A 23898-nucleotide genomic window follows, 5' to 3' on the forward strand; every position below is an offset into this window, starting at 1 on the left:
CGTTTTATGTAAACCAATAAATAGTGCACTATGTAAACAAGCAAAAAATTGGGGGAGCAAGCCCTGAACATGTATATCTAAAGCCGGTGCAGCTATGGACCAAGCAACATGTATATTAAAAAAGAATAGCGCAACCATGCAAAAGAAATGACTATCAAATATGGAGACAATCCATAGATAAAAATGGGGATTTGGTCCCACCATATGGCCATATCGTGCTCAAGCCCACCACTGCGTCAAAGTACCCCATTATCAGTGGGTCCTACACTATCCATAAAAAAGGGGTGAATCCAGCCTCTCTAACCCTTGGAGACAACACTCCTTGCTGGGATAGACTACATTTCCCATCATGCCTAGTCATGTCAGGGAATGTCAGAGTTTTACAATGCCTCATGGTAGGTGTAGTTCCACAACAGCTGGAGGGCTGTAGTTTGAGGTTCCCTGGGTTAGATGATGCTGGATGTTACAATGTGGTTGCAGGATAAGTTGAAGAGCTAGAAGGGACATTTCCAGCAGCAAGAAGGGACCCCAGTGGATAATTCTGGCCCCACCCGGTGAGCATTTACCTGCGGACACTTGTTTGCTCCTCCCTTCAGCCACCGATCGATGCACGTAAAGCCAAAGAGGTGTCCGCATCGCAGCGCAGACAGTCGGTGTTGGCCGGCGTTGGTCCACGGCTCGAAGCAGATGGTGCAAGTGTCCCCCTCCTCCTCTTCGATTGCTGGAGCTCCCCCTGCAGGCTTTACAGGCGTCCTCTGCAGAGGAGACATAATTATTATTTTCTGTTTGGTTACAGGACTCTAAATTAAAAGGAGGAACATCATGGAAACACAGAGGACAGGAACTGTCATTAACGGGTCCTGAAATGTGTCAAACGTAACCTCTCAGGGGGTGGGCCTTGGCACCAAGCAGTCGCATATTTGCATGCAATATTGCAAAAACAGCTGTGCCAAGAGCACGCGCATCCTCTGCGCTCCCAGCACAGTTACTGGCGGCTAACGGAAAGCTCCTGATTGCAAGCAGCTTTCCAATCCATGTGACCGCAAGTCACAAGATCATAAACCCCGCCCCACCTGCCGGTGTCCTAATCCCCTTAACCACTGGGCCTATTTCTGACACTTCTTCTTTACAAATTAAAATCAGTATATTTTTTTAACCTAGAAAATTACTTAGCACTCCAAACATATACACACAGAATAAATATATTACACACACACATTTTTTTAGCAGAGACACTAGAGAATAAAATAGAGATCGTTGCAATACTTTAGGTCACACCGTAGTTGCACAGTGGTCTTACAATTTTTTGGGGAAAAATACACTTTTTTAAAGTATAAAAAATGAGAAAATCGTAAAGTTAGCCCAATTCTTTTTTCTATAACGTGAAAGAATGTTACGCCAAGTAAATAGATACCCAACATGTCATGCTTCAAAATTGCGCACGCTCGTGGAATAGGGACAAACATTGGTACTTAAAAATCTCCATAAGTGATTACCAGTCTGCCTGTAGAAAACTACAAGAGGGACAGGGACAAGACCAGTCACCCTGCACTGGCAGGGAAAGCAGCAGTGAGTGGTCTTTATTACAGGAAGTCTCAGACTGGATTACTGCACAGATCTGAAATACACAAAGCACACAGATTGAAGAACACGCATGACAATATGTATCTGCTATTCCCGGAGTTCAGTTTTAGGCTAGATTTGGACGTGTCGAACCTGCTGCTCTTCTGAAAAAGTGATCCACATTTGAATTACTTTTCATAGCCATTTGACAGATGGTAAAGAGGAAGGTTTTAACTCCATTGTTGGCTCTTGATGCCCAGATGTACCTCCTTCCCATATTAGGCCCCTTTCACACTTGTGCGACTTGTCCTGCGATTTGGGACTTCAAAGTCGCATTACAAGTCGTACCCTATGATTTCCAATGAGTACCGTTCATATATGTATGGCTTCAAGTTAGGGATGCACCGATGCGATATTCGGATCGGAAATCGGCCCGATCCAGTCAAAATAGCTGGATCGGAGATCGGTAAAATTTAGCCGTCCCACAGGCCGATTCGGTTTTTGCTGAGTAACGGCTCAGCCATCCCTTACTGGGTGCAGTAATGGTATGGGATGGGAGCCGCTACTTCTTGTATAGGTCCGGCTCACAGGCGGAGTGATATCAGATGCACTCCGCCTGTGAATAGAGGAGCCGTACACAGGAAGCAGCGGCTTTGCTCTGTACTGCAGCCGCTTGCTTTGTGTGTAGCTCCGGATCGGTTCCGTATCGGTATCAGCGATTTCACAATGCCAGATATCGGTATCGGATCCAAAAAAGTCGGATCGATGCATCCCTACTTCAAGTCGCAATGACTTCAAAGTAGTCCCTGCACTAAAAGGTAATAACCGCGCTAATGGACAAAGGAACAGCAGCAACTTCAAGTGTGACCAAAGCGCGACTTATTATAGAAATAGTCCCTGCACTACTTTGGGCCGATTTTAATGCATTTTGGAGGTCCAAAGACATAAGCATTGCTTCAAGTCCAGTCAAAATCGCTCAACTTTTAGGTCGCACAAGTGTGAAAAGGGGCCTTAGGCCTCATGCACACTACTGCTCCTTAAGGCCTGGTTTACACCTATGCGTTTTTTTTTTTTTTTCTCCTTTTGCAGAAATGTGCTACAGCCCATTTAACACAGTTTCCTATAAGACACATTCACATCTATGCTTTTTTCAGCCGCTGCGTTTTTTTGGAAAGGGTCAGGGACTTTTTTTTTTAAAACGCAACACGGTATGTTTTTGGTTCAATAGACACGCTGCGGAAAGCCATGTAGTGCATATTTGCTACGCTTTTTAATCTGCCTAACAAAATCATCTCCCCTGTAACATAATTAAAAAGCATAAAAAAATGGAAAACGCACTGCAGAAATGGATCAAAAGCAAACTGCATGAGTGCCTAAAGCTAAAGCCTAACTGACGTTTTTGGGGCTTTTGCCTAAACTCCTGAAGGCACCTCAATAAAGACCGACGTGTCCGTTTACATTGCCTTGAAAAAGTATTCATACCCCTTGAAATTTTCCACATTTTGTCATGTTACAACCAAAAATATAAATGTATTTTATTGGGATGTTATGTGATAGACCAACACAAAGTGGCACATAATTGTGAAGTAGAAGGGGAAAAAAAAAATGATTAAAAAAAAAAATGATTAAAAAAAAAAAAATGTTAGAAGGCACAGTGCATATCTGTTAGCAAATCAGGACCGCTGGAGGTGCTCACAGGGCTGCAGAAGATGTAAAATGTTAGAACGCACAGTACATATCTCAGGTCTGCAGGAGATGTAGAGGTGGTCTGTCCCCAAGTTGACATCACTTCGGTCCTCCACCCCCCCAGGTTCCCGAACAGCTCCTCCAGCTGCCATGATTTGCTACCCGATATGTACTGCCCCTGTAATGCACTTCCGCCCTTACCTCATATGATTGGTCCATGACACTGAAGTGTCACCGCCTCTGGGGGATTTATTGGTGTGACAGCAGCGTCCGGTAACCACGTCCCGGACGACGTCACGTATGACGAAACCGGTCGGGCGGTACTGGATGCACAGCTGTCACGCCCCCTAGACGCCGGCCTTTCTACACACGCGGGACGCCACGTTTTTTTTTTTCCTTTGATGTGTCAGTTTCAAGTCGGCTCATTGTAAGTGCAACTTTTTAATAAATTCTTTGTGTGTTATATACGGGATTACGCTATGTGCACTATATTTCCCTCTACACATACATGATAATACTTCTGGAGTTCTGAGTCTCAGAGGGTGCAGGAGAGTATATCTGGCTTCTTGGTTCCTGAAGGATGCATTGCATTTGGATTTACATCTAAGCGTGAGTGGCCGTTCCATTAAGTTGGAGGCCTAAGCTTCTGGTAAGCTGCCACTTTGATACCTTTATCACGGGTGTGTTCCTGCCTTTTCCTTGGGATTCAAACCTCCCGCTCGGTCATCACCCATCCTGGGACTTGTGCACCTTTGTTGGATTCACATTTACTATCTATATGGACCTTTTTTTCATTTAAATACACATTTTCATGTTATTTATTATTATCATTATACACTGTATGGGTTGCACCATATTTGATAGCGCTGCACTATTTTTGCCCTGTTACATTGTTTGATTTACTATGATCAAGTGTTTTCAGCTGCTTTCACAGTCATAATTTCTTATATTTATTCACATTTGATTTTTCATTTTTAGCGCAGGATTTTTTGTGATTTTTTATTTGCTACCTGATATGTACTGCGAGTTCTAACATTTTTTAAACTGCCCACAAGATGGCGCTTTAATCCCTTTCTACAAACACACGAGCAGTGGGAGGAAATCACATGCGATTCTTTACAGTGTGATTTGCGCCAATATTTTTTTGTATTGACATAAATCGCTCCGCAAAGTATTGGTACTCCGTATCGGCGAGAACTTGACCGAAAGTATTGGTACTCTTAGATTTAAAAAAAAAAATGGTATCAGTGCAACTCCAACCTATCTAACCTGCTTTACCAGTTTGGGGGGGGTTGTTAAAGGCAGGGGGGCTTTTTTCCTGTCTATGGGGGGGGTCCGATTGAGGAAAAAGGAAGTTAATAATCTTCCTCCTCAGTTCTCCGGGGATTCTCTCTTTTCTCCCCCAAATTCTTCACCTCCGGGCGGGAGAATCTGGGACAGAGAATTCTGACAGAGATTGCCAGTGAGGTGCCGAGATCGCACATTCATAAACTTCCATTTCTGTTCTGTCAGTCTCTGTGTGCTGAGATGATCAGCAGGGAGCATGTTCTCTGCTGATCAGCTCAGTTTCCTAAACTGATAATGATGTAAGAGGAGCTGCGATCATCAGGATCGCAGCTCAGCTTGGTTTCATAAAGGAACACCATCGGCTTTAGAAGAGTAGAAGAGTTTAGAGTAGGGAATCGACCGATTATCGGCAAAGCCGATATATCGAGGGCCGATCTGCACTTTCCCCGATATATCGGAATCGGCCCCTGAGGTTACCGATATTGCCGATATTTAGGGAAAGTGCTGTGCTGGAGTGATGCCTGCAGCTAGATATAGCCAACGGTCAGCTGTCTTGTAATGACAACCGATGCGGCTGAGAAGCCGCTCGGCTGTCATTACAAGAAGCAGGAGGGGACATCCCCTCCCGCGGCTCGCCCAGGTCTCCCGTCCCACCGGGAGATCTGGGCATCCTACCTGCAAGGCCGCCGAAGAGAAGATCCGATCAAAGCCACATTCGGCTCTGACTGGGTTTCCATGTAAAACCCGGAAGTCATGTCATAACATGACTTCCGGGTATTCGGTTCCAAATTTTAAAAAATGACAGCATTCAAAACAGCCAAACTTGGCCTTTTGAATGCTTTTAACCACTTGCCGACCGCCGCACGACTATCTACGTCGGCGGTCAGCCCCTCACAGGCAAACTAACGTAGGGCTACGTTGCTTGCTTGTGAGGGTCTAGGGAGCGAGCGCGCGCCCCCGGAGGCGCGCACCCGCATGGTCACGGACCCCCCCCGCGCGTGTGACCAGCGGACCCGATGTCCACCGGCCACTCGGCGATCGGCGGGGGAGAGGGAGAATGTCAGGCAGCTTGTGTAAACAAGCTGCCTGTCATTCTCCTCGCTGTAAAGACACTGATCACATGGATCTACTATGTAGATCCGTTGATCAGTGTCCTTACAGCTCAAGCCACAGCCAATCACAGTAGAAAGCACGCCCCTAGGGACACACACAGCCCCTCCCTCCCAAATAAAGTTAACCCCTTCACTACCAGTGTATTTTTACAGTAACAGTGCATATATATAGCACTGATTACTGTAGAAATGTCACTGGTAACCCCAAAAGTGTCAAAAATGTCAGTCAAGGGTCCGATCTGTCCGCCGCAATGTCGCAGTACCGCAAAAAAAAAAAAAAAAAAAAAAAAAAAATCGCAGATCGCCGCCATTACGCGTTAAAAAAAAAAAACAACAAAAATGACAAAAATCTTTCCCTTTGTTAGTAAACGCGATAACTTTTGCGCAAACCAATCAAAATACGCTTTTTGCGATTTTTTTTTACCAAACATAGGTAGCATAAAACAAATTGGCCGAAAATGTTAAAAAATTTAGATTTTTACATTTTTTTGGGGGGGAATTTCATATAAAAAAATGTGAAAAATATTGCTATTTTTGCAAAATTGACGCTCTTTTTTTGTTCATAGCGCGTGATCAAAAAAAATCGCACAGGTGATCAAATACCACCAAAAGAAAGCTCTGTTTGTGGGAAAAAATGGATTTTTGTAAGAACTTACCGTAAAATCCTTTTCTCTTAAGCTCATTGACAGACGTAGTCTTCTTGATTCTCAAGAGCTGGGTTATGTTGTCTCCGCAGGAGTAGGACTAGGCAGAATGACAAAACGTTCTGGCTCCACCCTAGGGGCAGTCCCTGAGGGTATATCCTCCCTCTCTCTGCTACAGGGAATCAGTTCTGTTTAAAGCAGTACAGAGAATTTAACCCAACCCAACTCAATGATAGAGGGGCGGGTACTACGTCTGTCAATGAGCTTAAGAGAAAAGGATTTTACGGTAAGTTCTTACAAAAATCTATTTTTCTCTATCGCTCATTGACAGACGTAGTCTTCTTGATTCTCAAGAGCTGGGACATCCAGAAGCAGTGCCACAAATGAGGGGTGGGATTGACAAAATCAAATCCAATCTAGAAGGCCCAACCGGTGCCAAACTAGAAGTTTTAAAGGCTCATTATAAACAAAGAATGAGGCTAAAGAAAAAATTTTTCAACGGAAAAAAACCCTCGAGGTAGACCACTGGTCTCCTCAAATTGCGGCCTGCAAAACCTTGCGGCCAAATGAGGCATCAGACGATGCCATTACGTCAACTTTATAATGTTTAGAGAAGGTATGCACCGACGACCAGGTAGCCGCCTTGCACACCTGGACCACTGACGCCTGATGGCGAAAGGCCCATGACGCACTAAGTGCCCGAGTGGAGTGCGCCTTAACAGGGAACGGGGGCTCCCGACCCTTAATAGAATAAGCCTGCACTACCGTCTGTCTGATCCATCTGGAAATGGTCGCGGCAGATGCAGGCAACCCCTTTTTGGGTCCATCTGGGATCACAAAAAGTGAATCCGTCTTGCGAAACGAGTCTGTCGTTTTCAAGTATACCCTGATCGCCCGGACCACATCCAAGGAGTGCAAAGCAAATTCCCGAGGATGACTGGGCTTAGGACACAGGGAAGGTAATACAATTTCTTCATTCAGATGAAATTCTGAAACCACTTTTGGTAGGAAGGATGGATTCGGACGAAGAACCACCTTATCTCTATGAACCACCAGATATGGTGAACGACAAGATAATGCGGCCAGTTCTGACACCCTGCGTGCAGAAGTAATAGCCACCAAGAAGGCCACCTTCTGGGACAACGTGGGTAGAGGAATCTCCCTAATATCTTCAAAGGGAGGTTTCTGAAGAACCGACAACACTAAATTAAGATCCCAGGGGGGTAACGGCGCGTGCACTGGCGGAGCCAGATGTCGCACCCCCTGGATGAAATTCCGCACCAAGGAATGAGTAGCCAAAGGCTTCTGAAAGAAGATGGCTAATGCTGAGACCTGACCCTTGATAGTACTCAAGGCCAGTTTCTGCTCAACCCCTTGTTGCAGAAAAGCCAATATTCGACTAATCGAATAAGACCGAGGACGGAACCCCAAAGGTTCACACCATGCAATGTAGGACTTCCATGTGCGATGATAAATCTTTCTGGAAGTCGCTTTCCTTGCTTCAACTAGAGTAGGAATAACTGAAGCTGACAAACCTTTGTCCTTCAGCACCTGGGTCTCAATAGCCAGGCCGTTAAAGCCAGCGATCGTAAAGCAGGATGGAAGATCGGTCCCTGAGACAGTAGATCCTCCCTGAGAGGAAGTCTCCATGGGACGTCCGCCACCAGTCTGACCATGTCGGCGTACCAAGCTCGACGAGGCCAGTCCGGAGCTACCAGGATTACTGGGATTCCTTCCTCCTCTACCCTGCGAAGAAGTCTTGGCAGTAACGCGAGAGGAGGGAAGGCATATATTAGCTGGTATTGCCCCCACGGGGCGATCAGTGCGTCTGCGGTTTCTGCTAGAGGATCGCGGGAGCGAGCCACGAATCTCTGAACTTTCCTGTTGAATCGTGATGCCAACAGATCCACATCCGGGGTGCCCCACCGTAGGCACAACTGGTGGAAAACGTCTGGATGGAGGGACCATTCCCCCTGATCCAGGGTCTGACGGCTGAGATAATCTGCCTGCCAATTCTCCACCCCCGGAATGAACACCGCAGAGATTGCTGGAACAAATCGTTCCGCCCAGCGAAGAATGCAAGCCACTTCTTTGGCCGCTCGGACACTCTTGGTGCCCCCCTGATGATTGACATAAGCCACGGCCGTGGCATTGTCCGACTGGATCCGAACCGGGCTGCCCTGGAGCTGCTCGGTCCAGTGAATCAGACAAAGTCTGATCGCTCTCAGTTCCAATACATTTATCGGTAACCTGGATTCTTCCGGGGACCAAAGTCCCTGGACAGATAACTGACCAAGAATTCCTCCCCATCCGGATAGACTGGCATCCGTGGTCACTATCGTCCAATATATTGGCAGAAATGACTTTCCCTGGCTGAGCATTGGAGACCGAAGCCACCAAACCAGAGACTCTCTGGTCTGTTTGCTCAATCGTATCTGATTGTCCAGGGATTCCGGATTCCGATTCCATCTGAGAAGAATCTCTTGCTGAAGAATTCGGGTATGGGACTGGGCAAATGGGACTGCTTCGAATGAAGCCACCATCAACCCCAGAACCCTCATGCACGTCCGAAGGGAAGACCAGCTGTTGGACAGTAACAACTGGACTGCTGATTGAATCTTTCGAAGTTTCCCTACCGGAAGGAAAACTCTCGTCCTGACTGTGTCTAGAATTAGACCCAGATATTCGAGCCTCTGGGTGGGAACCAGAAATGACTTTTGCTGGTTCACCAGCCACCCGAATTCCTGTAAAGAAATCATAGTAATTTCTATGTTTTGTAGCAAGGTCTGAGGAGACTCTGCATGAAGCAGAAGATCGTCTAGGTAACCTAGAATCGATATACCTTTTTGGCGCAGAAGTGCCAACATTGGGGCCAACACCTTTGTGAAGACCCGCGGAGCCGTGGCGAGACCGAAAGGTAATGCCACAAACTGATAGTGGTTCTCCTCTACGGAAAAGCGTAGAAAACGCTGATGTCCTGCGAAAATGGGAATGTGAAGATAGGCGTCCTTGATGTCTATGGACGCTAGGACATCCCCTGGATGCAGGAAGGCTGCTACCGTGCGAATGGACTCCATTCTGAATCTTCTTATGTTGACGAAAGAATTGAGTGCTCTTAAGTCCAGAATTGGACGCACTTTGCCCTCTTTCCTGGGTATTGTAAACAGGTTTGAATAAAACCCTTGAAACCGTTCTGTCCAAGGAACGTGGACTACCACTCCTTGTTGTAGTAAATCTGTGACTGCTCTCCGCAGATCTTCTAAACGATCTGCGGATAGACGGATATTGGAAGGGAAGAATCGCGCCGGTGGGAGAGATCGAAACTCGATCTTGTACCCTGACCTTATGACTTCGCAAACCCATTTGTCCGGGATTCTGTAAAGCCATGGATCCGGGAATCGGCGAAGACGTCCCCCCACCCCAGTTATGGGTGGGGGCGCACCTTCAGGCTTTGGATGGTTTATCTTCAGGTCTGGAGGGGGCGGGCTTTTGCTTGCCCGACCAACGACCCCTGACGCCTCCTGCAGGAGCTTTGGAGGACTTAGTTTTTTCACCTGCTGGACGAAAAAACCTCTTGTGAGCAGAAAAAGAAGGCCCTCGTCTTTGACGAGTTCCTCTACCTTTAAAGTTTTGCGGTAAAAAGGTGCTTTTTCCACCGGTGAGATCCTTAATGATCTCATCTAAGTTGGCTCCAAATAGACGCTCTCCTGAAAAGGGGATATTAGCCAATGCTTTTTTGGAACCTTGGTCGGCTAACCAACCTTTTAGCCACAGTGTACGCCTGAGAACCACTGCTGAGACTGATGCTCGCGCCATTAATGGAGTGGCGTCTAACGCCGCATCACATACAAACTGTAACCCCTGTATCATTTGTTCCAACAAATCTGATACCGCCTGAGGGACTTCTTCTAAGTCCCGGCGTAACCACTTGGTCCATTCAGTTACAGCCTGCGAAACCAGACCAATAGCAATTATTGGTCTGAAAGCTGATCCAATCAAGGAAAACATGGTGCGAGACATAGCTTCTATCTTGCGATCCACTGGATCTTTAACCACTTTAGCCCCAGCCCTATTTCGGACACTTTTTGTTCACAAGTTAAAACCAGTATTTTTTCCTAGAAAACTACTTAGAACCCCCAAACATTATATATATTTTTTTAGCAAAGACTCTGGAGAATAAAATGTCGGTCATTGCAAAATTTTTTGTCACGCGGTATTTGCGCAGCGGTCTTTAAAACGCCATTTTTTTGGAAAAAATTTGAAAAATCACATTTCACTGCATTTAAAAAATACTAAACAGTAAAGTTAGCCCATTTTTTTTGTATATTGTGAAAGATGATGTCACGCCGAGTAAATAGATACCAAACATGTTACGGTTTAAAATTGCGCCCCCCCGTGGGATGGCGACAAACTACGGTCAATAGAGATCTCAATCTGCGACGCTTTAAATTTATTTAACGGTTACCAGTTTAGAGTTAGAGTGTAGCTCTTTTTTTTTAATTATTGCCCACGCTCTGGCGATCGCGGCGATACCTCACATGTGTGGTTTGAACAGCGATTTCATTTGCGGCTCGACTTGCGTATACGTTTTTTTTTGTGCGCGAGCTAACGGTGACGGGGACGGCTAAATTTTTTTTTTTTTTTTTTTCCTATTTATTTTTTCTTTTTTTTTAAACTTTATTACAGGTTTTTAAAAAAAAAAAAATCTGATCACTTTTATTGCTGTCACAAGCAATGTAAACATCCCTGGTGACAGCAATATGTCGTGACAGGTACTCTTTATGGAGGGATCGAGGGTCTAAAAGACCCTAGACCCCTCCACTACACTTCCCTGTATGCAAAACGCCGAAAACGGCATTTTTGCATACAGCCGTTTTTCAAATCTGCCGCCTTTTGCAGCACAGTAACCCGGACGTGACGTCATGGACGCCGCCTCCGGGTTACGTCATCGGAGACCCGATCGATGCCGTTTCCGGCATTCATCGGGACTCCATCCAGCCGGCGGACGTGCCGGCTGGGTGCTCGGGGCTCCCGGTGGGACGGTAGCCCCGAGCAAAGCCGCGGAAGGCGGCGGGAGGGGGGGGGACGTCCCCTCCCGCCCCCCCGGGTAACGATCGAGCGGCTCCCGAGCCGCATCGATCCTTACCGACGGAAAGCCGACCGTCGGCTTCAAACAACGGTACCGGGATGATGCCTCTAGCTAGAGGCATCATCCCGGTATAACCCCGCAAAGTCTGATGACGTAGAGGTTACGTGACTGGTAGTAAAGTGGTTAAAAGACGGAGCGTCTTCTAAAGGAATAACCGTGGCTTTATTCAATCTAGCAATAGGTGAATCCACCACAGGTGGTTCTGTCCATTTCTTAATAAGGGTTTCCTCAAACGGATAACGCCTGTCAATGCGTTTAGAAATATTAAAAGTGCGTTTTGGCAGACGCCATTCTTCTTCGATTGGATTGCCAAAACATTTGGGCAATGGAAAAACCTTTGCCACTTTGATGCGCTTTTTAGTCCCAAAAGGGATCTCAGTTTCAGCTATTTCTGATGGAATACCCTGTAACCTTAAAGTCTCTTGAACAGATACAATGAGTGCGTTTACCAACGCTTCCTCTCGGGCTATGGCGGATGCCGAAACATCCTCCTCACTGTCTGAAGAGACAGGACCCGAGACACCAATACCAGATGAAGTACCTGCAACTGCAGAAATAGGCTCAGAGTCTGAATCCGAAGTTTCAGATAATAAGGGGTTAGGCGGGGGTCGCTTTCTTGCGCCCTGTCCCTGACAAGCCACTTCCACCCGGGACACAAAAGTTTCCATAATAGCTGACAAAGATTCAATTGTCAATGGGGTGCTGGAGGATCCCGCAGACCCCTCGAGGGGATCCGGAGGAGATACATGAGTGGCAGGGTCCATGTTAATACAGGACACCTTTGCCAGCAAAAACAAAAAAAATTTTCTTTTTTTTTTTTTTTTTTGTGTCTCCCCCTAGCGCAATAGCGCCCCTCAGAGTACCTGCTTCTCGATCCCAGAGAGAGAGAGAGAGGGACCCCCAAGGCTCAACAACCGATGCAGTGCAGTTTCCAACAAACTGCAGTCAGCGTCTGTCTTACACAGACTGGAAGGAGCTGTTTGCTTTTTCCCGGGCAGAAGGCGTGGCTCCGCCCCCTGTGTACGCCTTCCGGCGTTCCCAGCCCTCCACGAGGTAGCTGGGCTCACAAAACATGGCCGCCCCCATAGAAGAGACATAAGACTCCAAAAACATGGCGGCCGGCGTGACCTGAGGACATACATGCATTCGGTCTACGGCAAAATGGCGACGGACCGCCGATATCGTCTTCCCAGCACATCCACCTGCACTCTGCTAAGAGGTGACATATGGATCTACAGAGATACACTGCACATAAGGTAGGATTATACCTCCTATGTCTGCTGTAATGTTACAGTCTGCTGGGTAGAGTGTTAGCTCTTGAACCAAGTCCACTTCCCACAAACACATGCTGTATTACAAGGGGGACTTGTAAGTATCAGATATATACTGACCATATATGGAGGGGCCCATAATATATACTGCCTCATAATGAGGAAAAAAAGGGAACGTTTACTCACCATACCGAACCGACAGACACCCTCTCTTCACAATACCCTCTCCACCGGGGTGGGGGTTTGTGGACGCCTCGACTCTCTGGTACCTGGCGTCCAAGCGAGCTTTTAACTCGCAAAGTCAGTCCCTTTACTGGGACTCCGTCGCGGCCGACTCAGCGCACTGGTCTGCACGCGCTCTTAGGCAGAAACCGGGGTGACCACTGGATCTCAACATCCAGCCCGTCGCCCGGCCCCGCATACTTACTTGAATATGTCGCGGCCGACCAAGCGCAATGCCATGGTCTGCGCGCGCTCGTAGGCCGGCTGGGGTGACCACAAGTGTCGCCCAGTCCGGCATTTTTGCTTGAAGATCTCACAGGAAAAAAACACTGGAGAAAACTACCTAAAAAATGTCTTTTTCTTAAAGAAAAAAAAAGTCTTGCCAGGACCAAAAGATCCCAGCAAGGAACTTAGGTCCTTACTCCTGACTAGACAGAAAAAAACTGATTCCCTGTAGCAGAGAGAGGGAGGATATACCCTCAGGGACTGCCCCTAGGGTGGAGCCAGAACGTTTTGTCATTCTGCCTAGTCCTACTCCTGCGGAGACAACATAACCCAGCTCTTGAGAATCAAGAAGACTACGTCTGTCAATGAGCGATAGAGAAAAAAGGACGTCAAATTCGTTTAAGTACAGCGTCGCACGACCGCGCAATTGTCCGTTAAAGTCACGCAGTGCCAAATTGCAAAATACCCCCTGGTCGGAATGGGGGTAAAATCTTCCGGGGCTTAAGTGGTTAAGTGCAGAGGAGGGGTTTGGGGTTTTTTTTAGACCCCCAAATCCCTCCACAACAGTACCTGTAAATAAATAAAAAAAATGTTTAAATGTCCGAAAATATCGGCAGATACCGATATGCGATGACCAAAATATCGGCATCGGCAATAAAAAAAACGATATCGGTCGATCACTAGTTTAGAGGCAATCGAAAATCCTTTTCCTGCATGCAGAGGAGTGGAGGTCAGCAGAGAAGCTGTTGGGTCATAAAACCGCCTAACGCGGCCAAAAGCTAGGCGTGTTTAGCGTCTCAGAATTTATTAATTTTAAATGGCCAGAATAAAAATTCAAGCCAATGAAAAAAAAAAAAAAACGGCCAAACATCAAACCCTGCTAAACTCGCCTAAACTATTTTGGAAAACAAAAAAATGCAGCTTAGGTGAGTTTTAACGCCGATTTTCTCCAGCGATTACAATAAACCAGAATGGGGCCTTAGGAAGTAGGACTTTTGTGAATGGTGCCTGTACAGCTCCTCTGAGATCTCCGTCCCACGATGGACTCTCAGTCACCTGTTTGATTTTGGCTGGGGGTTCCGATGACGAGGTGTCCTCCACCACAACAACCTCTGCCTCTGAGATCACGGGGGCTTCTGTACCCGCTTCTACCAGGTTTATATGGAGTTCCTCTGGAGCTACAAATCAAAAAAACAAAACAAGATCAATGTGACAACCGGAGAAAAGTAACCCATGAGAAGTCTACTGGACAGCCTGGACCTCCTGAAGGCAGGGAAAGACAACATGGCAGCATCTCCCAAGACACACCTCACTGTCCCCAATGGGACCCCGAAGCAGAAACAGGCCATCCTTTACATACATACCGTATATACTCGAGTATAAGCCAAGATTTTCAGCATGTTTTTTCATGCTGAAAATGCCCCCCTCGGATTATACTCGAGTCACTGTCTTTTTAAAAATGGCGTCGCCCGGCGCCGTGTCACCGCGCATGTGCCGCATGCCCGGGAATAGCCGAACGTGTACGGGCTTTCCCAAGCATTGGCGGTGCATTCGCAGTGACGTATTGGGGCCGGGCGGCGCGATTTTTAAATCAAAGGCGCCTCACCGAAAAGTGAGACTCCTCCGCAGCCCCTGCATTTCCTCATGCAGTGCTGCGGGCATGGTACAGGATATTCTCCTGTACCATGCCCGCAGCACTGCATCTCCTGTGCCATGCCTGTACATACTGTGCCATGCCTGTACCATCACCTGTGCCATGCCTGTACCATCACCTGTGCCATGCCTGTACCATCACCTGTGCCATGCCTGTACCATGACCCGCAGCCCGTTTTGTGTCTCGTGGTGGTCCAGTAGCTGCTGCATTTCCCACCCTAGGCTTATACTCGAATCAATACGTTTTCCCACTTTTTTATGGTAAAATTAGGGGCCTCGGCTTATATTTGGGTCAACTTATACTTGAGTATATACGGTATACAAGACTCACCCAAGCTCTACCGCCATACAAATAATGGGAAGACAGAGTGCCGGTGCTCAGGCCAACCAGTCCACTGTAGATAAAGCCAACAAAAAGCCAGCAACTCTGTGTTTCTTCTTAAAAGATCCTTTATTGATGCACAACAGCAAATACAATGTCCATAGATACTAAAACTATTTGGCCTCAGACTTCCTTATAGCTATTACTATGAGGAAGGCTGAGGCTGAAACGCGTTAGCATCTATGGACATTGTATTTGCTGTTGTGCATCCATAAAGGATCTTTTAAGCAGAAGCACAGAGTTTCTGGCTTTTTGTTGGATTTATCCTTTACATACAATAATATAACTTGCAATGTGACCAACGTGGAACAGACGCTGCATTTCTACACTTGCTTGGCCATCCATAATACCCCTTCCTGTCCAGGCCATAAGTGCTGTTATGGTTGACTGACAATTACTCTATCATGCAACACTAATCAAATACCTTTGATAGCCACGGTTTCAAAGAGTTAAACTTTAACCGGTTGCCGACCGCTGCAAGTACATATACTGCGGCGGTCAGCCCCAGCCAGGCAAAGTGACGTATGGGTACGTCACTCGCCTGTCACTTGCATTTGAGCCTATAGCGGGCGGGCGCGCGCCCACCCCGGCTCGTTCCCTGGGAAGTCCGTGCGTGTGACCGGCGGACCTGATGTCCGCCGGTCACTCGCGATCGTCCGCTGTGAAGGGAGAAAGGCAGGCGGCTGATGTAAACAAGCCGCCTGTCATTCTCCCCTGTGTAGGAATAGTGATCATACGGTTCTACTATGTAGGACCGTTGATCACTGTTCCTACACCAGTAGCCATGTCCGAAGACAGTTAGAAGCACGCCACTAGGGACACACTTAACCCCTCCTTCCCCAATAAAGTTAACCCCTTCCCTGCCAGTGTCATTTTACAGTAACAGTGCATATGTATAGCACTGATTACTGTAGTAATGTCACTGGTAACCCCAAAAGTGTCAAAAATGTCAGTCAAGGGTCCGATCTGTCCGCCGCAATGTCGCAGTACCGCAAAAAAAAAAAAAAGAAATATTGCAGATCGCCGCCATTACGCGTTTAAAAAAAAAAAACACCAAAAATTACAGAAATCTTTCCCTTAGTTAGTAAACGCAATAACTTTTGCGCAAAACAATCAAAATACGCTTTTTTCGATTTTTTTTTTACCAAACATATGTAGCATAAAACAAATTGGCCTAAAATGTTAAAAAATTTTGATTTTTACATTTTTTTTTGGGGGGAAATTTCATATAAAAAAAAATGTGAAAAATATTATTTTTGCAAAATTGACGCTCTTTCTTTGTTTATAGCGCAAAAAGTAAAAATCGCACAGGTGATCAAATACCACCAAAAGAAAGCTCTGTTTGTGGGAAAAAAAGGACGTCAAATTTGTTTAGGTACAGCGTCGCATAACCGCGCATTTGTCCGTTAAAGTCACGCAGTGCCGAATCGCAAAAAAAAAAAAACCTGGTCGGAATGGGGGTAAAATCTTCCGGAGCTTAAGTGGTTAATTGCTGCTGTGTGATCTGTACAGTGCTCAGGAGCCAATGAATGATTAACTCATTATGGTGGAATTTCCAGCTTACACCTAAACTAACCTTAAATCTCTCCCCTCCTCCCTCCTATACTAACTAACATGTGTAAGGAGGAACAAACTGGCACCATTGTGATTAGCCCAGAGGCCAGGGTCCACCAAAGCCACACTGGTTAGGATTTATCATATGATCATACGCCGACCTCGGACATACCCGGCTCTGCAGGTTGGGCAGATGTGGCGTCCTCCTCTTCCACTTCGGTGGAGCTGCCCCCTTCTTCATCCCCTAGCAACACCGTATCATCAGAACTGTCTTCTTCAGACTCCTCATTGGGCACTGAGATAACCCGGCCGATGCTTCTGCTCCCCTCCCCCAGCACTGCGGGCCCTTGGCTTCCTCTCATTTGAAAGAAGTTCATGAGTCCAGTCCGTGAGCTGAAAACACAGAATGTGAAGAGTCTCATACCGCCAGTCAGAGTGAAGCATTACAGACAACAATCAACGGCTTCTCACCTGGTACCCGACGTACGCTGGGAGCCCCCTCTCTGCTGCCTCCTAGTGTTCCTCCTCCGAGTCCGTGTTTGGTGCGTTGAAGAGTTCAGCTCAGCAGCCTGCCGCAGTTGCTCTAGCGCCCCCTGCAGCATTTGCAGTGCGTTAGAGGTATGCGACTCAACGGGTGATGGATCGTGTGCCGTCAGGTTCTCACCCCCGTCCAGCACGACCACCTCATTGTTCAGCTCCGGCGCCGAGATCCGCTCCCTCATGAGCTCTGCAAACATCATTGGAGGCGGCAGAATGAATACGGAGTCTCCTCCTGGCAGCTGTCTGGACGTTGAGTCGTCTGCTGGAGCACCCTCACCAAACAGGTCGACATCCATTTCCTCATGTGCCATTCTTGGGCCTGGAATGAGAGAACATCCAAGTGAGGTAAAATGACTAAATACCAATGTAAGACAATTATAGCTAAACTAATGCAACCCAAGGTAATGGTCATGTGATCTCTTCCAGAAGATCTCAGAAATGCTGATATCAGGTGACCGGCTCTCCCAAATGTCACATCTCCAAGGTCCTCACAACCCATCAGAATGTAGGAGGAGCATCAGACCAAAAGGGTGGAAGATCTAAAACATTAAATGTGTTTTGGGGTCTAAAGAACTGCCTTCACCAGGCTAAAAAAAAGACCAGAGAAGGGGGTGAATTGGACCCCAAAACATACTGGGATGTTTTACATGACCATTTTATGAATAATTAGAGTTCCTCGGACTCTCATCCTCTTTTCCACCGGTGCCCCTTCTTACATTGTTATAGTCTGAGTTACTTTCAGGTACCCATTGAGGGCCCCAGACCCCGTGAGCAGTTATTCCGGTCCCCAAGATCTTCTGGCAAAAAAACCTTCTCAGGTGGCAACTGACCTTGGCATGCTCCTCATTGTCCCCAAATTGTGAAAATTCTGCAGCATGTCTCCACTCTCTTACGGTCTTCTATAGCATATGCCCAGTATCAAACTGTCATGTACAGTGCACCCACAGTCCCTTACTGCCCTCCGCACAGTGCACAGTCCCTTACTGCCCTCCGCAGAGCGCCCACAGTCCCTTACTGCCCTCCGCACAGCGCCCACAGTCCCTTACTGCCCTCCGCACAGTGCCCACAGTCCCTTACTGCCCTCCGCACAGCGCCCACAGTCCCTTACTGCCCCTCCGCAGAGCGCCCACAGTCCCTTAATGCCCTCCGCAGAGCGCCCACAGTCCCTTACTGCCCTCCGCAGAGCGCCCACAGTCCCTTACTGCCCTCCGCACAGCGCCCACAGTCCCTTACTGCCCCTCCGCAGAGCGCCCACAGTCCCTTACTGCCCTCCGCAGAGCGCCCACAGTCCCTTACTGCCCTCCGCAGAGCGCCCACAGTCCCTTACTGCCCTCCGCAGAGCGCCCACAGTCCCTTACTGCCCTCCGCAGAGCGCCAACAGTCCCTTACTGCCCTAAGTAGCATGCCTCCAACATAACCTGTGGCATGTCCCAAGTCCTATACAATCATTTCCTATATTAATCTGAAGCACCTTTGGTAAAGGCAGGGTGGGGAAAACCACTGATGTAAAGTGTATCCAAAACTTTGCCCGTTGGGTCTAATAGGGAATGGTTAGAACCCCTCTTAGGTTCTTTAACTGTCCATGTTCCTATCGGGGTTATAGTTCCTGTCCCAAAGACACAACAGGAAGTGACCAGAAAACTCTCCAAAGCGAGTTGAGTTCTGCACTTAGCTGCAACCAGAATACGATTTGACAGATTTCCTCTTTATTACTGTTCTGGTGACAACTCTAACAGAAAGTTACAGTACCACCAGGACAGAGCGGGTGACTCTCTCCACAGGAGACATGGACAGCAATAAAATCCAGACAGAGGATCAAACTCTTACCCACTCCATCCAGTCTACTTATATATACACAGTATATGACTTCTGACCAGAGTCACCCCAGATACAAGACTGAGGCAGCCATGGATGAGGTTACAGGCAGGACATGTGGGGGTCTTCTGGGGTGAACATGGTGGGTGGTGTGCTGTACCATGGTATGGTATGGCTATGGTGGTGGTGGTGGTTTGTGTGTGTGTGTGGGGGGGGGGGGGGGGTTGTTTAGCTGTACAGGCTGGGCTGCTGTTAGAAATCATGGGATCCATACAGCATACATGACAAGTCCCTCCCCCAAATTCAATATAATATTTTTACAAAATCCACACTAAAATGTTGTATTAGCGGACACAAACATGACATAACTTACAAAATTCCTGATAAAACTGTAGCGAGTAAATAAAGCTTTGTGTGTGAAGGAGGTCTTGGGGCTCTGTAGCCTCAGCTGCGTTACAGATGAATGAACAGGAGGCGCTCAATACAGAGGCTCCTGTTCATTCATAATTTGAAGCATAGTAAGCCGTTTATTATGCTTCAAGTGGTTCTAAAGCCATAAGGTTTTTCACCCTAATGCCTTAAAGCGGTAGTAAACTCTGACAAAAAAAAAAAAACCTGCAAGACAAAGGCATAATGAGCTAGTATGCATCGCATACTAGCTCATTATGAATTACTTACCTTAAAACGAAGCCCCAACATGGACCCCCGGACACCGCTGTGGGAGCGGACATGATCCCACGGCATCTATTCCGGGTTCCGCGGCTCCAGGGCTGTAAATGGCTGGAGCCGTGATGACGTCACTCCCGCGCATGCGCATGGGAGTAATTTTCTGGCAATTCCCGGCAAGGAACTCTGAAGGTCCCCCCGGACCTTCAGAGCGCATGCGCCGCACTCGTCAGCGGCTGCATGCAGTGGTAATATCTCCTAAACCTGCACGGTTTAGGAGATATTGTACCTACAGGTAAGCCTTATTATAGGCTTACCTGCAGTTAAAAGTCAAAAAAAGTGGTATACTACCGCTTTAAGATGAAAACCATTCTGGGTTACGTCGTGCCGCAACCCCCCCCCCCCCCACCCCATACCTGTGCCCCAACCCCATACCTGCACCCATCCAATCAAGCAATGTGCAAAAGCGCAGCGGCTCCTGCTGCTGTCTCTCTCCTCATTGGACAGATTGATAGCCATTGGCTCCCGCTGCGGTCAATCAAATCCGGTGAAACGGGAGCAGGGACAGGCAGAGTCCCACTATCTCTGTCAATGGACGCAGCAGTAGGATTGCCCCCAGGATAAACAACTTTCGTTGGGGGCACCCGATGAAGAGGAGGGGCCTGCAGCGCCAGTGAGGGACCCCAGAAGAAGAGGCTTAGGAGCTTCTCAGAGCAGGTAAGTATAGGCATGTTTGTTATTTTTATAAAAGCTTTATAACCATTTTGGGTTAAGAACAAACACAGTGATTGATCGGTATAGATCACTCACTGCGTTCATTCAGAACAAGGGGCTGGAAAATGACATCTTGTATTCACCCGCCCCTTTCCCCACTCTCCATCCTGAAAAGATGCCCCTGTGTGCCTGCAGCAGCTGGCGGGAGGGAAAGAGGGGAAGCCGGCAGTGCGTTAGGGAAAGGGGCACATAGTGGGGCCCAGGCAGGAGGAAGGAGGATGGGGATTAGAGCAGCATGTGGACTGTACCAAGCTTGGGGGGGGGGGGGGGTAGACTACTGTACGTAGGTGGACTGTACCTTGGTGGGGGAGGCAGGGGGAGTTGGACCAGAATGACATCTCCCCCAGGGCTGACAACATGTTTATGCCATTTCTAAGGAGAAGCTACTGATATGTATCTGGGCATGCTGATTATACCGAAGGCAGGAATATGTTCCCGAATATGAATAGTACAGCCAGGAAAAGGAGTTTTAGGATGTCACTGCTGAGACAGTTCCAGGACAACTTAAACCCAGAGATTGTCCCCATAACCGACAACCCCCTCCATCCACCCTAGTCCTGTCAGTGGGGGTCTCTTCCTTCCCTGGGAAGTCCAACTCACCCATCTGCCATCAATGACACCCCCACCCATGAAACATGGTATACCCCATCTCCATGTCTGGGAGCCCCGAACATTCCATAACATAATGGGGGGACACACTGGTAGCCCCCTATTCTCATCACTGCACACAGCAAGATCACCTAGCACCCCTATCACTGCAAACTGTGGACATTCCAGGGCAGGAATACACATTGATAACACCGCTATTCTCATCACTACACAGCGCAATGATACTGGACACCCCTGCCCCAAGACATGGTACACCTCATCCCCATTTTTCATCACTAGGAGACCCGAACATTCCATAACAGAAGGGGGGACACACTGGTAACCCCACTTTTCTCATCATTACACACAGCAATGATACTGGACACCCCCGCCCGGAGACATGGTACAGCTCACCCCCATTTTTCATCACTAGGAGCCCCGAACATTCCATAACAGAAGGATGGACACACTGGTAACTCCGCTTTTCTCATCACTACACACAGCAATGATACTGGACACCCCCGTCCTGAGACATGGTACACCTCCTCCCCATTTCTCATCACTAGGAACCCCCAAACATTCCATAACAGAATGGGGGACACACTGGTAACTCCGCTTTTCTCATCACTACACACAGCAATGATACTGGACACCCCCGTCCTGAGACATGGTACACCTCCTCCCCATTTCTCATCACTAGGAACCCCGAACATTCCATAACAGAATGGGGGACACACTGGTAACCCCACTTTTCTCATCACTACACACAGCAATGATACTGGACACCCCCTGCCCCGAGACATGGTACACCCCAGCTCTCATCACTGGGAGCCCTGAAGATTCCATAACAAAATGGGGGACACAATAGAACCCCCCCCATTCTCACCACAAACAGCAATGATACTGGTCACCCCCGATTCGGGACATGGTACACCCCATCACTAGAAGCCCCGAACACTCCATAACAAAATGGGGACACACTGGTAACCCTTCTATTCTCATCACTGCACAGTGTTGACACCTAGCACCCCTACCACCGCGGGATGGTACTTCCCGTCCCCCATCTCCCTAGGAACATCAGACAATCTATATTAGAACGGGTGACACACTTGTCATCCTATATTTTCATCACTACACAGTGTAGGCATCTAGCGCCCCTACTCTTCGGACATGGTACATTCCGTCATTTCGTATCACTGGGAACCCCGAATATTTTATAATAGAACAGGAGACACAATGGCACTCGATCCCCTAATCGTTTCATATGGAACAGCCCAGGCCCCGTTACTGAAGCCTGGGACAGACCATTGCGGCAAGAAATAGGGGTGAGAGAACGGGATCAGAGATCTATACAGGACTTTCTCTCCCCCGGGATCTGAGAGGGTCTCCTTTGGCTCACTGACCTCTCCTCGGCCCAGACACAGATTGACTTCGGCCTACACAACCTCCAGTCACTTCAGATCATTCTCCCCGCCAACCGTGGGAACGCCGCCCACTCACCCAGCCCAGCCTCTATTGGTCGGTCACTCTGCCAGTACTCCATGTATCTCCGACCGGAAGTGACGTGATGGAGCTCTCGGCATGTTGGGGTATTCGGCAGAACACCTAGCCCAGCCTGATCTCCATAGCAACATCCGCTTCCGGGTAAAAATCTAATGACGCTGATTGGACAAAGATTCTGCCACTCATTGGGTAAAAGTGTACTCAGCACGTGATGTGTATGATAGGTGGGAGGGGCGACGAGGTATCTGTTACACAACACAACGCGGAGATCCGCCTCACTCCTATACCCGGGCGGGCTTCAATGTCCTCACCCACCGGTCACTATGGGAGCCAGGGACGCGCTGTCTCCCCTCCTCGCCCCGCCCACCGGAAGTCCCGTAGCTTCGCTCTGCTCGCCGTTGCTAGGAGACGGGTGTTGATTGGGATCGGTGATATATAGACTGCCAACATGGTGAGCGTTCCGAAATAATGGGATGGGAGGGCTGAGCTGTAACGATTGGGGGGCCCTGAGGTATACTGATTGTTGGGTCCTGAGGTGTACTCATTGGGGGGCCCTGAGGTGTACTGACTGTGGGGGGGGGGTCTGAGGTGTACCGATTGGGGGGCCCTGAGGTATACTGATTCGGGGGCCCTGACGTATACTGATTGGGGGGCCCTGAGGTTTACTGACTGTGGGGGGGCTGAGGTGTATTGACTGTGGGGGGGGGGGCTGAGGTATACTGATTGGGGGGCCCTGAGGTATACTGATTGGGGGGCCCTGAGGTGTACTGATTGGGGGACTATGTCAGTCAAATAGGTCGCTGAGGTTTGGATATACAGTACAATGGGTACGGAAAGTATTCAGACCCCCTTAAATTTTTCACTCTTTGTTATATTGCAGTCATTTGCTAAAATCATTTAAGTTCTTCTTCCTCATGAACGTACACATAGCACCCCATACTGACAGAAAAATACAGAATTGTTGACATTGTTGCAGATTTATTAAAAAAGAAAAACTGAAATATCACATGGTCCTAAGTATTCAGACCCTTTGCTCAGTATTTAGTAGAAGCCCCCTTTTGATCTAATACAGCCAGGAGTCTTTTTGGGAAAGATGCAACAAGTCTTTCACACCTGGATTTGGGGATCTTCTGCCATTCCTCCTTGCAGATCCTCTCCAGTTCTGTCAGGTTGGATGGTAAACGTTGGTGGACAGCCATTTTTAGGTCTCTCCAGAGATGCTCAATTGGGTTTAAGTCAGGGCTCTGGCTGGGCCATTCAAGAA

At 48.0% G+C, this 23898-nt stretch overlaps 2 protein-coding genes across 3 annotated transcripts in view; one reads left to right on the forward strand and one right to left on the reverse strand.

Annotated features, from left to right (window-relative positions):
- RFWD3 (ring finger and WD repeat domain 3) overlaps positions 1 to 22648 on the reverse strand; it is a 36706-nt gene extending 14058 nt beyond the window's left edge. The window contains exons 1-5 of the mRNA XM_082269778.1: positions 22535 to 22648; positions 17220 to 17607; positions 16921 to 17141; positions 14216 to 14337; positions 567 to 755 (exon numbers count right to left, since the gene is read on the reverse strand). Of these exons, the coding sequence (XP_082125904.1) occupies positions 567 to 755; positions 14216 to 14337; positions 16921 to 17141; positions 17220 to 17599 (912 nt within the window). The 5' untranslated portion in view covers positions 17600 to 17607; positions 22535 to 22648. The remainder of the gene's footprint in view (positions 1 to 566; positions 756 to 14215; positions 14338 to 16920; positions 17142 to 17219; positions 17608 to 22534) is intronic.
- Positions 22649 to 22999: 351 nt separating this feature from the next.
- LOC309565794 (dynein regulatory complex subunit 4-like) overlaps positions 23000 to 23898 on the forward strand; it is a 69936-nt gene continuing 69037 nt past the window's right edge. The window contains exon 1 of one of the 2 annotated variants that reach the window (XM_082270789.1): positions 23000 to 23091. In XM_082270789.1, the coding sequence (XP_082126915.1) occupies positions 23083 to 23091 (9 nt within the window). In that variant the 5' untranslated portion in view covers positions 23000 to 23082. The remainder of the gene's footprint in view (positions 23092 to 23898) is intronic. The other variant, XM_082270790.1, reaches the window with a different exon arrangement.

The sequence above is a fragment of the Pelophylax lessonae genome (genome assembly GCF_965119305.1).
Source record: "Pelophylax lessonae genome assembly, chromosome: 10".
NCBI lineage: Eukaryota > Metazoa > Chordata > Amphibia > Anura > Ranidae > Pelophylax > Pelophylax lessonae.